At 38.7% G+C, this 19,287-nt stretch overlaps 1 protein-coding gene across 1 annotated transcript; it reads left to right on the forward strand.

Annotated features, from left to right (window-relative positions):
- Positions 1-10,702: 10,702 nt before the first annotated feature.
- On the forward strand, positions 10,703-18,813 carry CENPW (centromere protein W). Its single transcript, XM_041423788.1, has 3 exons — positions 10,703-10,851; positions 15,611-15,724; positions 17,358-18,813. Exons 1-3 carry the CDS (start codon positions 10,762-10,764, stop codon positions 17,382-17,384), a joined length of 231 nt encoding a protein of 76 aa, XP_041279722.1. The 5' UTR covers positions 10,703-10,761; the 3' UTR covers positions 17,385-18,813.
- Positions 18,814-19,287: the final 474 nt, after the last annotated feature.

Here is a 19,287-nt window from a genome sequence, read left to right on the forward strand (position 1 = left end):
CTAGAAAGGGGTTGGTAACACACCAGGCTGTGGGTGGGCAAAATCCTGGGAGGGGACACAACTGGGGCAGCTGACACAAATTAACCAAAGGGATATTCCATACCATATGACATCAGCTCAAGTATAAAAGCTAAGGAAAGGAGGAGGAGGAGGTGTTATTTGTTATTTACAATGTTGCTCTCCTGAGCACTGCCATAGGTGCTGAAGCCCTCCTTCCTGGGAAGTGGCTGGACTTGGCTGGCTCATGAGAAGTAGCGAATAAGAATATTGGTGTTTCTGCTCTTTGCTTTGTGCATGCAAAAATTTTTGCTTTAGTAAACTGCCTTATTTCAACCTAGGAGTCACTTGCCAGGAAAATTTTCCACTTATTTTCTCTCCCCTGTCCAGCTGGGAAGGGGGAATGATAGAATAGCTTGGTGGGCACCTGGTGTACCGCCAGCATCAAGCTCCTGCAGTCTTTTTGACACGTAATGCGAGGCATGAACCCATGACCCTGGGATTAAGCGTTCCATGCTCAGCCAAGGCTGAGCCAATCAGGAATGATACTAATGGCTCTGTGATAATGTATTTAAGAAGAAACTAGAGTTACTGTGCAGAAGTAATTGAAGCCAGAGAAGGAGTTGAATGAGCACACATGAGAGGAACAGCTCTGCAGACACCAAGATCAGTGGAGAAGGAGGGGAGGAGGTGCTCCAGGTGCTGAAGCCGTGCCCTTGCAGACCATGGATTACTATGGGGGTGCAGAGATCCACCTGCAGTCCCTGGAGGAGGCCACACTGGAGCATGTGGGTGCCTGAGAAGAGGCTTTGAACCTGTGGATGGCTCATCCTGGAGCAGGGTCCTGGCAAGGACCTGGAATGATAGAATAGCTTGGTGGGCACCTGGTGTACCGCCAGCATCAAGCTCCTGCAGTCTTTTTGACACGTAATGCGAGGCATGAACCCATGACCCTGGGATTAAGCGTTCCATGCTCAGCCAAGGCTGAGCCAATCAGGAATGATACTAATGGCTCTGTGATAATGTATTTAAGAAGAAACTAGAGTTACTGTGCAGAAGTAATTGAAGCCAGAGAAGGAGTTGAATGAGCACACATGAGAGGAACAGCTCTGCAGACACCAAGATCAGTGGAGAAGGAGGGGAGGAGGTGCTCCAGGTGCTGAAGCCGTGCCCTTGCAGACCATGGATTACTATGGGGGTGCAGAGATCCACCTGCAGTCCCTGGAGGAGGCCACACTGGAGCATGTGGGTGCCTGAGAAGAGGCTTTGAACCTGTGGATGGCTCATCCTGGAGCAGGGTCCTGGCAAGGACCTGTGGAAAGAGTAGTCCATGCTGGAGCAGGTTTCCTGGCTGGACTTGTGACCCTGTGGGAAATCCACATTGGAGAAGACTGTGCATAAAGGACTGCACATCATGGAAAAGTGACCCCCATAGCAGCAGTTCATGGAGAGCTGTTGCCCATGGGATGGACTCAAGCTGGAGAAGTTTGTGGAGAACTGTCTCCTGTGGGGCAGGGACCCCACGCTGGAGGTCTCCTCTTCTCAGGAAGGTAAGGACTCCTCTCTCTAAGCAGGGGCAGAAACAATGTGTGATGAACTGACCATAACTTCCACTCCCAGTCTACTTGTGCTGCTGGGTGAGAAGGTAGAGCTTGGGAAGGAGGGAGGGTGGGGGAAAGGTGTTTGAAGATTTATTTTACTGCTCATTATCCTGCTCTGATTTTGTGAGCAATAAATTCAAGTACTATCTCTAACTCAAGCCTGTTCTGTCCATGATAGTATTCAGTCAGTGATCTCTCTCTGTCTTCATCTCAACATGTAACCCTTTGTTAAATTTTCTCTCCCCTGTCCATTTTTGGAGGAGAGTGACAACAGTGGCTTTTGTGGGTATCTAGCATCCAGCCAGGGCCAACCCACTACAGTGTTCTATGTTTTTATTTTGTTTAATCTTCAGAGGCCTTTAAATTTAATTTTAGACAAACTGGAAAAATTTTACCTGACTAAAGAATGCTAAATAAAGCCTAAAGAGGGATGGTTAGGATCAGAATGACTCCTTGCCTCCATCTACTTCATTCTGTACATGTATTGTAAAGATGTTACAAATGCTGTTGGAGAATTAAGCTGTCTTTATAGCTGTTTCACTTACTCATAGCACTGCAGAACAGTTAAGCATACCAATGAGCACAGGCTTTCCACTGAATAACTTTTACAAAGAAAGTCCTCCATAAAAACTAGGCCATCCCACATTCTTTATATGCTTGGGTTTTTTTCCCCGCATTCTCCTGTCCTGGCTCCCTTCCAGGGCACTTTGCAGACAAGAGTCGGCCTAGTGATATCACTACATCATCAGATAAAAGTGGGAAGAATGCTAGAGAACTGCAAACATATTTGAAAACAGCAAATACTTCCATACCAGTTTGAAAAACATGATGGAAAAAAATTCTATCCTGATGACAAACATAAGCATATTTTTATTCCCTCTACAGGGAAGAGCACCATTCAGTATCACTGTATTACCCTTAAAAAAAAAAAAAAACAACAACAAAAAAAAAAAAAAAAAAAAAACAAAAAAAAAAACCTGATGAAAACACTGGAAAAGCACACACCTGCCAAATTTTTAGGCAAAGAGCTGCCTCTGAACAGCAATTTTATGCTTTTCATTGTGTTGTTTTATGGCAGCACTGAATAGTTGGTTTGTACAGGGGCAAAGCACCATCAGTCAGGGTGACAGTGAGCAGCAGGGTGAGGCTACTGAGCTGCTCCAAGGGAAACATTCCATGGTACAACTGGTACTATTGGTGCGTCACTGGTTAAGGAGCCACTGCTCCTACCCAGGTGAAGGTACTTAAAAAATATAACAGCAACCTTACTTACTATGATGAAAATCACTATGCACTGAAAAACAAAACTCTGCCACTATTCAGGTAAGGCAGCCTAAATACAAAACCTAAAATACCCAGGGTGAAGATGAGAGACCTTGGAGCTGACTTCTGTTTTCCAAGTGTCAGCTCACATTACAGAATGTTCCATCCAAAAAAATTTTGCATTTGTGTTATGATTCACTCGGTGTTTTTATGGTATTAGTTTTGCTGTAATTGTATTTGTGCTGATGCAAGAGGTGTGGCTTCCAGCTTAAAATAGATATTTTTCTTAGCTTTGTGGAAGTTAAGTTACCCTATGTAAGCTCAGGTAGGGAGCTTCAATGTGGCTAGAAGATCAGTATTGCACCTCTGTTTACTAAACAGTTCTACTGTCTGTGGCATTTCCACATACATTTATGCACTTAACAACAGGCTTACACAGTCATGCAGGGCAGGGGAAGAAAACTTGATATGGGTTCCCATCCCCACAGTCACTATGGTTATTCTTGGGTGCAGTGGGCTAAGGCTCTGATGCAGTCTCTTACAGCAAAGAGCAGCATCTTGCCTCTGTGCAAAGCTACAGCTGCTATCATTTAGTTTAGTTTTATTAACCTGAGGCATTACACCCTTGCTGTTTTCCTTTGTGTCAAGCACTGTTTGAAAAAAAAGTGCATTTGTTCTGTACGCAAAGAAAAAGATTGTATCGGCAGTTGTTTATTTACAAAACTGTGGTCAAAGTTACATTTATTTAAGTAATACTTAAGGCATTGTTTTACATTCAAAGAAGTATATACACTATCTTTCACTCTCTAAACTACCACTTCCATTTAATTGCATATGAAACTGCAAATAGTACTGTCTCCAGAAGGCAGAATGATTCTAAGCTACTGAAAGAATTGTTAGCTCAATAGATAATTAATCTTTGAAGCTTCTTTCTAAACTCTGTATATCAAGATATTAAAAAAAAAAAAGCCCAGACCCGAAGCTACATTTCCAAGAATAAAATTAGCAATTAACTAGCCGAAGGGAGAAGAATTTAGTACATTTAGAAATATGTACTTCACTATATTCTCTGAAGAAGTACTGTTCCTTTATGCTACAGCAGCATTTTTAAACTTTCCTATTGGTACCTTTGGAAAAATACTGATTCTCAATGCAATCTAGAAGAATTTCACAGGGGTTTATATTTTGCTAATAATTACTGTTAAAAAAAAAAGTTGTTTGTGAATTTGCAGAAAGCATGACAGAGTCAAAGATTTCTGTGTACTCAAAAGAAATTTGAGCATTTCTGTAATGATGGAAACTAAAGAGTAATGCTGTAGCTCTCTAGACTGCTTATTTTTTACTAATACAAGTCTAATGTTTTCAATCACTTTTCTTTTCATAGAAAAAAAAGTAGGTAGTTGAACTTTGCATTCCACTCTTGATAGTTTGTTAGATCATTAATTTCTTACCATAATTTTGGAGACAAATGATTTCATGTCTGCTTGCTAAAGAAAGCAGATCACTGAGGAACCATTTGCAGCAAACTGGCATATATTATATTACTTCATTCTCAGGTGACTGTATATTCCTTTTGGCAGTTAATAAATAACTTCTAAAAATCTTCATGAAAAAAACACATTTTGATTGCAGTCTATTTGAATTACTTGTGTTTTATCTGAAATGTTCCCTTTTTTAACTCCCTTATTAATCACAATGGTAAAAGAAATAAATACAAATTACTTATTTTTCTCCTCCTGTCTTCTTGACAGCACAATAAATGCCAATTTTGTGGGCTAATGGCAATTCCTGTTGTAGTATACGTGTATTCCATGCACTCTGAAGGTAATCTTTAAATTCTTGCTTCATTTCAGTGGCCACTTTTTGTTTTCTATCAGGTTCACATATAACAATAATATTATGGCTTGGCTTCTGTCACAAAAAGTGTTATTTAAGTGACCAGCAATCAGTTAATCTCATCTGAAACATAACCTGTCTGTTACTTTGTTGTTTCTCTTTGAATTAATTTGCAGAAGTCTGTCATCAGGGTTATTGGTGCAAACCAGGTGGCAGGCATCCCGCTGGCTATCACCTAGCATTTATTAATTAAAAAAATATAATTAACTGTATTTGTTTTTTTGACCTGAGATATAGATGTGATCAGTTTTCTAATTGGCTTTAATGTAAACAAATATGCATATATATCCCTTCTTTTAGTATATTCATGGGCTATGTAGGCAGTACCAGGCAAGAAGTGGGTATTTTTCATTTACATTGGCCTAATGACCACTTCCACCTCTGCTTTGGGAGAGCTGAGGATTACTGACAATCTGAAACATCAGCAAGAAATTAAGTTTTTGCTTCAGGTGTGGATATCTCAAATTATAATCACCCATTTTCCTCTGCAGCCGTGGCCAGGAACTGGTAGAATGTTGTATAGGTAGGCAGACCATTCCATAGCACATCATTTTGTGTTTCAGAGCTGACATAGCCCACGGGAAATTAATGAAGAGGTAGGAAAATGCTGTTGCATATCACACTTCTAGGGCTTTCTTTCTGACTGAAGAAGTCAACAGGGAAAAAACATGGTCCCTGTGGGAGATGAAGGCTAAAAGATGTTGCTACCCTTCATGTGAAGAACAAAGCGAAGAAAAAACAACCATCAGTCTCAAGCCTTCTTGTGGTCAACTCCTCTGATCCACTGTCCCTGATAAATATAATTAGAAGGTTGGCAGTTGGGTAATAAGTATACATCTATTAATCTTTGAGGTCCTTACTGGTGGCTATTGCTATCACGTTATGCTGATTAGGCCAGTTTTTAGTAAAGTAAAATCCCGGAGAATATAATTAAATTTTGTGCTCTCTTTCCTTCTCTGTTTGTAACACATTTGCATAAAATATGTATTTTTAAGGCAAACAACAGGCATTTTTCAGAATACTGTCTAGGTCTGCAAAAGTTTCTAATAGAAGGGTGTCTTTTTGGCAGGTCTGGATTAGCTGATCAGAGCACAGGTGCTGGAAGATTGTTCTAGTTTTTATGTAGTTGTTGCAAGCATGACATCTGAAGAGAATAATAACACTCTGTTCCTTCTGGAATTTCGGGGAAGAAATAGGACTGGCATTAAGTGGGTGTATTAGATCCAGGAGCAAAACACAAATAAAGTACAAATCTAAAAAAATAATGAAAAAAGTTACATGAACACAGATGAAGTGGGTATTTGAAGTAGTTTTTTCTGGGTGCAATTTATTAAGCTTCATGGTTTTCATTGAAAACACCTAAAATAAACATTTTCCTCTTACATAATTTAATAAAGTGATGGACAGTTCTATCAATGTGATCCTGCATCAAATTGCTTCAAAAGCATTGAAACTGATACACGTTTAGCTGATGGCATGTGAAACGCACGAGGAGTCTCTCTGAAGGTAAGAGTGACTGCTGAGCTGTGATTTACATGCTTCAGCATGAATGACATCCATTTTATGAATGCAGTCAAAGCAGTCACAACAGACAGATGGTGTCTGGCCTGTGGAAGTCAACTGACTTCAGACAGGTTCTTAGAGCCTGACATACAGAGGGCTGATACACAGAACGTCCTGAAAAAATTAAACTGAAGCTAAAATTGTAAACCTTAAAATCAGCAAATAGTCATAATTTCAAATTTACAATGTTTTGCCCTTCCTGTTTTTTAGTGTTCTCGGTCTGAAACACAGATAGAAATAGAACTAAATTTTAAAAAATGGAAAGTAATGAAAATAATTGATTCGAGAGAATTCTGTCCTTTCTTCATGAAAATAAAAGGTGAATTCCAAACAGAGTTTTGACTAGTATTTATTACTGCAATTAAATTATTGTCATTACATCAATAGTGACAACCACAAGGCAAAAGTTTCTTGTTAAAATTGCCATTTTTCCCTTCTTTTTCAAGCAAAAGGTTTTCTTAAGTTCCACAGAGGAGAAGAAAACATACAATTTGCTCCTTTGTATTATCTCTTTTCCTGTTTCTCTACAAAAGTATTCAACCACACCTGAATTATCCAACAGAAAGAATATACAAATGTAACAGGAGAGTCAGTCTGTATACCCCAATCACTATGATCAAGCCTATCAACTACACTATAGAAGAGTTTACATTTGCTGAATTGTTATGTTCTGTTTTAGAGATATCTTTTCATCACCGAAAAAAAACATCAAAAGATTTTAGGCTTTGACATCCATATCCAGGATATGTTTCAAAGTCTTTAATCAACCACTGAAACTGGATTACCACCAGAAAGTATTTAACAGTCTCTACCTGACTAGAGAAGAAACCGACGGACCTCTGGCTTAGCAAGAATTTATAAAATGTTATTATTAATTTCAACATATAACACTCTTTAAATGGAATTCTTCAGCATTTTTGGAGAGAAGATTGACTTTAAAGTTATGATTTGATGAAGAGCTGATGAAAAATTTGACTGAAGATAATGTCAAACTCCAGAAACAAAACAGTTAAATTAACAGTTATGAAGTACAGACTGGGAGAACAAATTTAACAAGTTAGGATGTGCTTACAAAAGTTTCGGGACAGAAAGGAAACATGGCTTTTTAATTTCATTTCCAAATATTACCCTTATTTCAACTTACAGTGCACCAGAGCAGTGGATAAAATTAGTCTTTAAGTTCACCTTTTTCCTTACAGAAAGAGAGAACTAAATGTTTACTGGTTTGCAGTTCAGCAGTGATGGCCCCAAACTTGGCCTCTTTTTTAGCCACTGAAATGTATGGAAGTGTTTGCAAGAAACCCACATGATCTGGAAACAAAGTGACAAAATAATGTCACTGAAATTGCCTGTGTTAAAAAAAAATAAAGCAAATAAAAAGGAACATGAAATGACTGTTTTCCTGAAGAAGTCAGACCTGGATGGTACTGTTTTAATTGCTGAAATGTCCTTGCTCTAATCATGTCCCAGATGATGCCTTTAGTTCTAAAGCACAGCTCAGAATTGCTGGAAAACTGGGAAGATGTTGTGCTGCAGCTGAAGTTCACAAAATGAACTAATGTGTGTTTAAAAACTGCAATTGCTAAAAAGTGGAAAAATATGACATTCTTGAAACATTATTTGAAAACAAGGCAACCACTTGTAAAAAATGGATTCAAAACCCATGCAGCTTTTGAACAGGTAAAATATGAAAATCTGCCTATAAGGCATGGAATTGCCTTTTTTATAAAGCTGCATGAGCACGAAAAAAATAGCAATTTCAATAATACTTTCAAAGAATTAATTTAAAATACATTTTTCATTATTCTTTTACTTATTTAAATATTTCATAATATTATAACTGAACATTATGAATTCTATCAGAAAGACAGAAAACAGTCATGTTCAAAATCAAAAATATAATGAGACTGCAGTTTTCTGATTCACTGTAATCTAAGCATTAATTCCTGTGTTAATAGAGACCAAATAATTGAAACAGTTATGATTTTTTAAAATAATTTATTTAGTTAATTTATACAATTATTTTTGTCCATTGCAATGCATAATGCAAAGAGCTACATTTTTTTTGTTTTTATACAATATTTGTGTATTAAAATTAAGCTACTAAAATCATAATTGCAGAAATATTTATTGATAAGCAGCCTAAAATGTAAATTCAAGAAGAAATCTGAAATACTGAATTTCACGTTTGTTCAGTAAATCATAACCTATAATTTACATACATTTAATTCATTACATGTACACTTGACTTCTGTTATCAATTGCTTGAAGTAACTACTGTAATTTTTTTCAAAGCCTAAGAAGTTAGGAAATCTGGTAAATGTGTAGATTTGAGGCAGCACTTTAAATTACTATTTTCTGTGGCTAAAATCAACACCCAAAACCCCCTAGTCCACTAGAAATATAAAACCATCAGAACCAACAAAACTCTAACAGCATTACACTTAATAGTAGATTTCATTATTCAGTCACTGTCTACATAGTAAGCACATGACTAAAAGATACAGTTACTAGTGTTGAGTCTCAGTATCTGCTGTTTTGTGCAGGTCACTGCACGGTCCCAAATTTGTGGGGTGTATTTTAACAGTTTTAGACCTACAGTAGAGGAACCTCTGCAAATTTTATGGTTTGTAAAATGCTTGCCCATACCAGTCTCCCACCAACAGTGTGAGATACTAAGGCCCAGTTCTCAGCCCACGTAAGGTCCAGTGGAACTGCTGATCTATCCCAGCTGTGGATTTGCATCTGTTGACATGCTGAGTTACTGTTGATCCCGATGCAAGTTTCTGTGTGTATATTATGAGCATTACAGTATATGACCGTATCTAGCTCCTGAGTCAGAGCCATTCAGTTAACCAAAAAAACCCCAAATGTTTACTTGCAGCAGTGCTGCTGAGCCATTAACTATGACTATTATTAAACTGTGCTGCACAAAAAAGTTCTGCGTGGTAGTGCGCTTATTCTTTCACAGAAAAAAATGTTAAGACCCTGACTTTAAGATCAACATTGCTGTTGACGATTAATGGCAAGTGACAGTCAGAACTGAAAGAAAAAGCATCGTTTTTGAATATCTGAAAAAGTATGAAGAACTGGCAAATCTTATATTCTCTCCTGCTGTCAGATATCATACTTCTATCTGGACTACATTTTGTGCATATTGTAAAATTAACTAAAATACTAAATCATACAGACTTAAGAACATACTTCAACAAAACTGATTCATATCTGGGTGCTGGTATTTTGAACATATTAAGACGATATATTTATCTTATCAACATTTAAATTTGCAAGCATCCCATAGGCCAAAGAAAACAAAAAAACCCCTAATAAATATGCTGAAAAACCCCATACCTCAGTATGAAATCCTGACCCCTTCTCCAACTAAGTACACACCGTCCAAATACACTGAGAATGCCAAGCTACAGGGGCCCCTCTGTGGGGAAACCCGTATTTCAGTCAGCAGCATCCGTCAGCTACAGCAGGAGTGCAGGGACAGATGCTGGAGGAAGGATAACATGTAAAAGTGGTGGCCGATTTCAGAACCGCTTTCTGTGTACAAATAAATCAACACCATACGTGTACTAAAGCAGGATTTTGTCCAGATTTAAATGCAGAACACAGCTATCACTCTAGGCTCATTTCCGTGTAAGATAATGGTGCTAAAATTAGGGTCCCGGTCCTGCAGTCCTGCCCCATCTCCCAGGAGGGTCACACAGTCTAAGCGGGGAAAAAGCGTGCTCAACAACTCCCGCGGCTTCTGCGGCAAGGAAACAGCAGCACACTTGGGCGACGGCCGCCAACTTCAAACCCACCGCCCGAGGCTTGCCGGGGCAGCGCCGCGCCGTGCCTCTGACCCGGGCGGCGCTCCCTGCGCTTCGGGGAATTCCCTCATGTGGCAGCGGCCCCTCGAGGGCTCGAGAACGGCAGCCGGGGAACGGCCCGCTCCGCTTCCCGTCCGCGTCACCAAAAAGGCCTGGATGGAAGTGTGGGTAACTCGCGACAGCCCGGCCTAAAGCCAGCTCTCGGTTCGCTCACAAGGGAAGCCGACCCGAAGGGGCACGCGAGGGCAACGGCCGTGGCGGTGTCCACCGGGACCCGCCCGTCCCTCGAGCACCTGCTCGGGGAGCGCCTTTCCCCGCTCGTGCGCCACCTGGGCGGTGGGGCCGGGCCGGGCTCGGGGGGGTGCCGGTGCGACGCTCTCCCCGCAGCCTCCGGGCGGCTCGGGAAGCGCCAGCGCGGATCCCGGGAAAGCGCCGGGAGCGGGAGCAGGAGCGGCAGCGGCGCGAGGCACGGCACGGCACGGGCCGGGCGGGGCGCGGGGGCGGTGCCGCGCGCGGCCGTTGGGAAGTTGCGTCACGGCGGGCGCGCGCGGCTGTGCGAGGGCGGCGGATTCGAACGGCGGAGGGAGCGAGGGCGGTGCGGGAGCGGCGGGAGGAGGAGGATGAAGAGTATGGCGCCCCGCAACACTTTGCGGAAAATTATAAAGAAGCATAAGCCGCAGTTACGCCTGGCGGCGAACTCCGACCTACTGGTGAGGAAGGAGAGGGCGGGGGAGAGGCGAGGCTGCGGCTGCCCCTGCCCCTGCCCCGGCGAGTCCGCAGCGCTCCGGCTTGGCCATGGCGGCCGCCGCAGCTGCGCTGGTGGCCCGGGGGACGCTTACTCCCTAAATGTTCCGGCCTGTGCGCCCTGGAGCACTTCGTGTGAGGCGGGATGTCCACTTACTACTAATGGTGCTTCCGCAGGGACCCGCGGGCAGGGGAGAGGCAAAGCTTGGAGGCACAGACGATAGGCCTGAGAAAATACGGATGAGCAAAGACTGCCGCTCCGCTTTGCTGGTGGCTGCTGTATTGTAGGTATTTGACAGCGATCTTGGCGATTCAAGGGACGGGCTGATGCATGGCTTTTGTGACACTCCATGTACGCACTGGTGTTCACAGAGTTTGGTGTAGACACACCGAGAAGCAGCGATTTGGATTATCTGGCTGCTGGATGCAGGTGTTTGTGTAGATCAGTTGGGGGGTACAGGTAGTCAGTTGACTTGTGATCAATGAGTTGCTAAGCTGTTATGGCATCTTGAGTGCTCATATGTTTTTAGAAGGCCATCTAAGTAGACCCTGCCCTAAACTGTGAGATGACAAGTCTCGTTAGATATCCAGTAAGGTGTTGGGGTCCTGATCATGGTTTAAAAACGCCTGCCAATGAAAGAGCCAAGTTTGCAAAAGCAGGCCAATAAATCTGAATTGCTTCCGACCTGCTCTAAGGGGTTTGCAGCACAGGTAGGGTTTGTCTCACCAAGAAATTATTTGACTACAGGAAGGAAACCTGACCTCAAGAGAGCCTGTGCTAGTTGCCGTATTGAAAAAAAAGTGCATAGAAAAAAGGTACTCTTTGAAAGAACTTAGTCGACTTAACTTGCTGGACTGTGATATCCCCTTGTTTACAAATGCATGTGGCTCTCAGAGCATTAAAGCATTAACACTAGTATGGTCCTTGACTTGAATTGTAAGCACACATTTCGTGTGTGTGTAAAAGTTGTGTCTTGCAGCATCTTGAAGGTTGGTGTTTGGATATGAAGCTAAATGTAAACATATAAAATTAAAATAAGTAATATGAGATTAAAATGAATGAAAATGGCAATTACTTGAGAGTATTTAGATTTGAATGCAGACATTAAATATTTTTCTAACGGAGTGGAGCTAATAAAAATATGATCTTTTCCTGATGTTTTTCCGGCCTTTGTTTTTTTTTATGGACTAAGGACCTGGCCCCTTGCTACTCATGCTCAGACCTACTCAAAGCTTACTCAGTGGAATGCAGTAGTCAACTAATTAAATGCACACAATCACACTTTTTTTTAAAATCCTTGGTAAGAGTTGGTCTGTGTTTCTAGGGTAATGAAAATTTGGCTTCAAATTAGTGTGGCTGTCTGAAAATGGGTAAGTGGGACATCCCTCCAAATCTTGGCCTTTGGTTCCCATCTCTTCCTGGTCCTGGCACTAAAGTTCTCTGGGCTGCAAAGACAGTGAATTGAATTCACTGAAACTTATAAACAGCAGCAGTCAGATCCAGCTTAAAATATGGCTATGCAAATGTTGATTGCAACACAAAGGATAAGATCAGAATAAATTTTAATAATGTGATGTAAACTTAGATTACCTCTTCTGGTGATGTCAAATTACACAGCCTTTTATGTTACAAGGCTTGGCTTTTTATTTTACCTTTAAACAAGAATGTCCAGGTGAGGTGGTTGTCCATTATGTTCTTCAACTAGGCTTGTGTCTAACAGCTCTTTAGGTCTTTATTTCCATGGCTAAATAATCAACACAGCTGAAATTATGCCTCTTTGAGGAAAAAGAAAAAAAGAGGAAAAAAAAAAGGATTGGTGAGTTTGTTACATAGTAAGACAAGTAACTAATTTTGAGAGCATCTTTGCTGGTGCCTGTGTTATTCTCTGCAAACCCTGTGATTAGATGGCATACATGAGAAATTTATATAGTAGCTGTCTTAACAAGATGGAGCCATATACATTTTGGTCAGAGAGCTTATTTCTTCTCAAGGGAAGTATGAGAACCGTGCTAGTTCAATTTCTGGGCTATCTTCCAGAGTGATCCATGCTTTATGTCTGAATCTATTGCAGTATATGCCCATTTCAGTGAAGTGGTATGTCTGCCTTAGGAGAAAATAAGATTGCTTTATTTTTTCCCCAATTTTCAGTGATTATTTGCTTGATAAACCAATGCCTTCTTACATGATCGTAACAAGTTTGAAAAGCATATGAATTCAGATAATTTTGTTAAATACTTGGATGAGGTTTGTTCTTCACTTCTAATCAAATCTCTTCAAAATCTGAAGCTTTGTCAGAACCTGTTTCCTAAATGTTAACGTCTACCTCTTTGCGCAGTGTAGCTATCACATTTCATTAGCCTTTCTCAGGAAGATGTTTGTTTTTGTTTTGTTTTGGTTTTCTTTAAGGAGTATGATAATATCTTCAGGTAGAGAGATGCAAATAATGTTTTAGGTTTTTTCAAGGCTCTTTGAAAATAAGAGGTAATGTTTTTAGTACTGAAGTTCAGCTATTTCCCCAATGATCAGAGAAGAAAATATGCAGGCATTGTTCTAGCTTGCAATTGTAGAAGAAAAGCAGGATCTCAGCTGCTTCTTTTATGCTAGAACAGCACATGTGTGTTTCCATTGCAGGAAAAGCTTAAAGTATTGCTCTGAATGATCTCTTTTTAGTTTGTTATCACTATAGAATAATTAATAAGTGCACATTGAAGGCAAAATATCAGTCTTAAGAATTGTTTTGAAGTTACAGCAGTAAAACAAAATTACAGTGGTTGTCCCTGCTATTCCTCAGTTCTGTTGAACAGGTGTGCGGAAGTGCTGTGTAAACAGAGCTGTGAATTTTTTACAGACGTTCTTAAAATTTTGCATCCTTTCTTTTCTGGAAAATAAACATTCAGTTTTGTAAGGTGATTTTCATGACTAGTTAGTTGAAAAGAGTTTTAAAATGTTTTGCAGAAGGACAAAAATTTAATATGCAATAAAGCAATGTCCTTAAACAAATATGATATTGCTTAGTTAGTTGCCAGTAACTGTCCTAGTCATGGTATTCAGTCATTCTGCCTTTCACTAGCCTTTCTCAATTGCATTGAATAACCTGGAGTATTTCTTAACCTGTGTTAATTCTGTTGTGGAATGTTCTGATTTTAGTTATGTGACTGTTTAAATCTGTTGGAGTACAGGGGAAGCTTCTCTGCATGCAGCAGTTCACTTTGAAAATAGGAAAATAAAGGTGCAGTGATTCTGAGAGAAGATTCAGTTTTAAAAGGCAATTTTAAAGTTAACACTTTTGCCTTTAGATATCTCAAGTATGGAAGCTTTTGTTCCATCTCTCACTTCTCCTTCAGGTTGTTTCCAGAAATCTAATCTCCATATTGATAAGTTTAATAATGAGAATTCTAATGTTGAAGATTATTTTAGTGCCACTGCTTGATTCTGCTGGAGATGATTTCTGCGTGAATAATTAAAGACTGATTCTAAAGCGGCTTTTATATTTTGTGAAATAAATCTGCAAGCACATCTGCTTTTTGTGTAGTAGATGCTTCCAAATGATGTCAAATACTATGTAAATTTATCTCTTGCTTCATTTAGTTCAGGATATTTAAAAAACTACCTAAACTGCTTGTCAGATGAACAGAGTTCTTGTGACAGGAAGATGTAACAGATTCTTTGTGCTGCAAACCCACTGCCAAAATATTTCTTTTAAACTCTTAATTTGTAACTTTCCATATTACATTTTTCCAGGCTTTACAGATAAGGTACGGCAGAATAAATGCATCACACCTTATTCATACAAATAAAATTTTCATCTATTTCGGTAATATTTTTCCAAGCTCTTGATTGATAAAGTCTATTTGTACACTTTGTGTAGCAGAGGTAATGTTGTTTGAAAGTTTAATTTACAAAAGGTGCAATTATCCATTTTTCAGGTTGGATTATTTAAATAGTTCACATAATGCCTGTGTATTGCTAGGGGTTTGTCTTAGAGGTCCCTGATTAATTACTACACAAATGTGCTTCTGGCTGGCAGTTTAAGTCCAGGCTAGAGCAGTTCCTTCCTTGCCTGCTGCAATTTTTCCCTGCTTCTGTATTAGCAGAACAGCATTCCATACCGAAAGGAATACTGCCCAACCAGTTATTTTAATGTAAAAAAGCTCAGTGATGAGCTGGGAAAAAATGGATGCAACCTCCTGACACCGGAGAATTCCAAGTTCTGGAGAAATTAATGTCAATGTCGCTTTACACTGGAAAGGGGCAGAAGTCCTTGAACTTGTCTGTAGTCCATTTGGTGATAAGGCAGGAATGAATTTGCTCTTCATAAAAGTGTGGCCGTTGTAGTCACTGAAAGCTAACTATATTTACTATAAGCAAAAAGTCTCCTTATTCTCTGATATTTGTGTTTACATTTTATTATTAAAAACTGCTAACAAAAATCAGATTGATTCCTCTTAGATCAATTGTGGTTTGCGTGATCATTCCCAAAGCACTTTTATGATTTAAGTACACTAAATTTAAACTCTGTTTACAAGAGTCTTGCATGAAGGGAATGTCTTGGAAATTTATTGAGGCTTGAACTGAGTGATAATTTTTTTTTTTTCGGAGAATACCTTTCAGAAATTTGGAAGCAGTATAATACGCAAATTTTCTGTTACAAACAATGAATCTTTAAAAAAGCAAACTGTATTTAAACAGCTTGAATAAATTATTTTTTCTTCTCTATTTTAAAGGTTCATTTGACTTTCTTATTGTTTCTCCATCGGCTAGCAGAAGAAGCCAGGACAAATGCTTTTGAGAACAGAAGTAAAATAATAAAACCTGAGCACACCATATCTGCAGCAAAGGTATTAACACACTTACTAATATTTTTCATTTTTGTATAATGTATTATGACAGCGTATACAAATGTTTTCTGTGTTAAAGTTGATTTTTGATTTTAATCCAAAATCTATAGACACTTAGTATTCTTTGTCCGTCATTGGCATAATTTACTGTCACCAAGATAACAAATTAACTCTCCTTGCCCTATTAAATATAACCCGATTTTTTTTGATTATTCCTTGTTTAAAGTCATAATTTCAATATATGGCTAAGTCTACAAAATGGTCTACCAGCAAGCCTTCATAGCCTGAAAGGCAGTCCAAAGTTGGAGGATTCTTATTTCAGCCGATACTACATCAAGGAAGCTTGCTGTTTTAACTTCAGTGATATAAGTGAAGCTTTATGGAACAGGTGAGAAATAGTTCAGAGAGATTCAAATACCTTTCTTACATCTTCAGTTCTTACCTGCTTAGTCTGAAATAAGTTCATAGTGGATTCTAGCAGCATTGTGTGGATGTTTCTGGAGCAAACAGATAGTTTGTGTGATGTATTTGGCAAGGAAAGAACTAAGGGAGGATTAGGCTCTGGATTGTTATATGGGTAGTTCAGCATAACAAAAATTGCTGTATGAATAGGAATTTGCTGCATTGTAAAGCATCGTGGGTTTTGTACACATGCAAAAGAAGGGAAAAGGGAAGGTGTTATGCAGCATTGTGTCCCTAGAAAGAATTAGTGTCAAAATATGACTGAAATCCCTTTTTTATTCTGTAGCTCATTTCACTCCCTAGGATATGTCTGCTTTACCTTGTTATGAAGGAATTCAGTCTCTATTTTATCTCTTTAACCTCCTTCTCCTGCTGAGCAAATTGGGAGGACAAAACTTGATGTTACCTGATATTTTGGTCCTGTGGCTTCTGTTTATCTTCACTATTTTTTTCCCTTCTGCTGAAAGGTTTAGTTTTGTACTTTTCTATTACTATAGTGACAGAAACATATACAGGATATGTAGGGTAGCCAAGTGAATGTTGCAGTTGGAGTCTTAGACGTGTATGGTTTCTTTTTAACTGCAATCTTAACACTATTTGAACGTTTTTGTGCTCCATTTATTTTTTTAAGGTGGGAAGAAAGGAAAAACTGCCTGTATTTTAATAATTTTAACACTTAAATAGTCCCACTTGGGCTTTGAAGTTCATTTTTCAATTTAAACTCCAAACCAAAAAATGTCCTTCCAAAGGTCTGTGTGCTCTTGATACAGAAAGAAGTCAGGCATTGCAAACAAAAATTGAGCATAAGAGCTGTATTATTGCAAACCTTACTTTTTCTTTTTGTCTAAGCCTAACAGGGTAAGAACTTCAAGGAATCTATTGATGGCTTGAGAGTACTATTGCCGTTTCTCAGCATTAATTTTCAAAATAAGCCTTTTGTTTTACAGAATTCTTGCTTATGAATGTTCTTGCTTAAAAAAACCCCTCAAATTTGAAATCTTTATTTTGCTTTATTTCTAATATTTTGCCTTGAGTATTACTCTTTGCAACACAGCTCTTGGAAACAGATTGGCTAGATGAACCTTTGGTCTCAGTAGCCTAGTGTTTTGAATTTCTGTCTGCTGCCTGAATTGTACTGATAAATATACTTTTTTTTTTTTTTTCTTTGCAGGTTATTTTAAAGAAAAGCAGAGGCTAGAAAACAGATCACTGGAATTTTAAAACACATTTTTCAATCTTTTATGACTGACTTGATTTATGCTGCGAGCCAGCTTTAGCCTTGTGGAACCATGTAGTTTTGTTGACATCTATCTCCTGACTGACTAGCTTGCTGTTTCTTAAAAAAAAAATTAAAAAATCTCAGACTGTATATTTTCATACATTTCATGCATAATTTTATGTGTGTCACTTGTCACTTAAGACTTTTGATGTACTTTTTTTCATAATGATGGAGGAATGCTTGTACCATGGATACCCTTTGGGTACAATGTGGCATTTATTATTAAAAGTATGAAACTTCTTAAGGGGAATATTTATTAAAAAAAATTAAAAACAACACAGGTTTCACTGAATCTAGTATAGATTGTGCAGTTCAGAGCAGATTTACTAGCTAAACAAAATTATGGCTTTCAAAACCATCATTGTAGAAACAAGTGTATTAAATACCTTGTCTTCAGTTTGTTTATAAATGTCTTGATAATTTTAAAATTACTTTGACAAGTAGGTTGAAACTTCTGTGTTCTGGGGAAAGAATACATAGTTGGTATTTTAAATCATGGTTTGAACTGTTAAGCTGACCTGTTTGATGTGGTACATGAGACAACTTCGTGGCCTGTAATTCAGTTGGTGTGGACAGATACACAGGTTATGGAAAAGGAAAGATCTGGCACAGCTGATGTTTTCGAAGTTAGATCTTGTAAAAATAAAAAAGATAAGTTGGCATGAGTGCCAGGCTATTTCCTTCTCTCTCTTGTGTATCATGCTAACTTGTCAAAAGCTTTATATAAAAATGTCTTCCTAAATTAAGGTCATATTCTGTTCCTATTCTGATATTTGTAATAATTTACTGAACACTTTGCTTAATAAATATATTAATGAATTATAGATTAATTTTGCAGTTCAAGCTGATAATGCAGTTTTGTGGAATATATGGTAGCTAATCCTTGATACGCGCAGTGAGCTGTTCTTAAAATAAAGAGTCTTCTGGTCTTAAAGAAACTGTGGCGATGCCAGTACTTATAATTTCATATCATGTCCATGTACTTTTTAAAATGCCGTATAACCTTTGAAAAGTCATCCTCTTCCAGTATGCAGAAAGGAAGGAAGGAAGGAAGCATTACTCTCCTGCTTTGCTTGACTCACAGAGCTTGGTGCATCTGCCTTCTTGAAAGGGTTGACTAGATTCTTTGTTCTGCGTTTTCTTCTCTTACTCCCTTGGAATCCACAAGGAAGGCCAAGAACATACACGTGTAGAAGATATGTGGACTTAATAATCTTAAGTACATTCTCAGGAATAAGGAAGATCTGACTAGGTATTTATATTTTTATTTGTAATTACTGTCTTTGATTTAACAATTTTATTGCAACACTCGATTTTCCTTAGAAATGTTTTCATTTTCCATGAAATATTTTCTTAAAGTCCTGTATAATCTCATACCTTCCTCATTGTACAATTGTTTGAGTGCTTCTTTTGGAACTTGTTTTGATATCCACTTTAACTTTTTAATTTTTGATATTTCTAGGAGCATGGTCCACTCTGAGCTTAGTGAAATATTCTCATTCTCATGTAGTAGATTGATTAATGATCAGCTGCCATTGGGGAAGGGAGGCAAAAAATGGTTAAAACCAGCCACTGGTGTACTTTTAAAATATTTTGTAAGTGGGTTTGGCATGTATTCATGGTTAAGAAGCTGCCCCTTTTTAATGGGAGAGGGACTTTGAAAGTACATTGTGAATGTTTTTTAATAGCTGGAGCAGGCAGGTGTTATTAAGACCTGGGTAGCTTGGCAGTATTCAGGTTTCTCTCCTAAACTTCAAATAAATACTTACTGAAAATTAATGGGGCCAATGAAATGGGCTTAAGCTTTTAGAAATGTAAAATG

Source organism: Onychostruthus taczanowskii, unplaced genomic scaffold (genome assembly GCF_017590055.1).
Source record: "Onychostruthus taczanowskii isolate IOZ18803 unplaced genomic scaffold, ASM1759005v1 scaffold8, whole genome shotgun sequence".
Classification (NCBI taxonomy): domain Eukaryota; kingdom Metazoa; phylum Chordata; class Aves; order Passeriformes; family Passeridae; genus Onychostruthus; species Onychostruthus taczanowskii.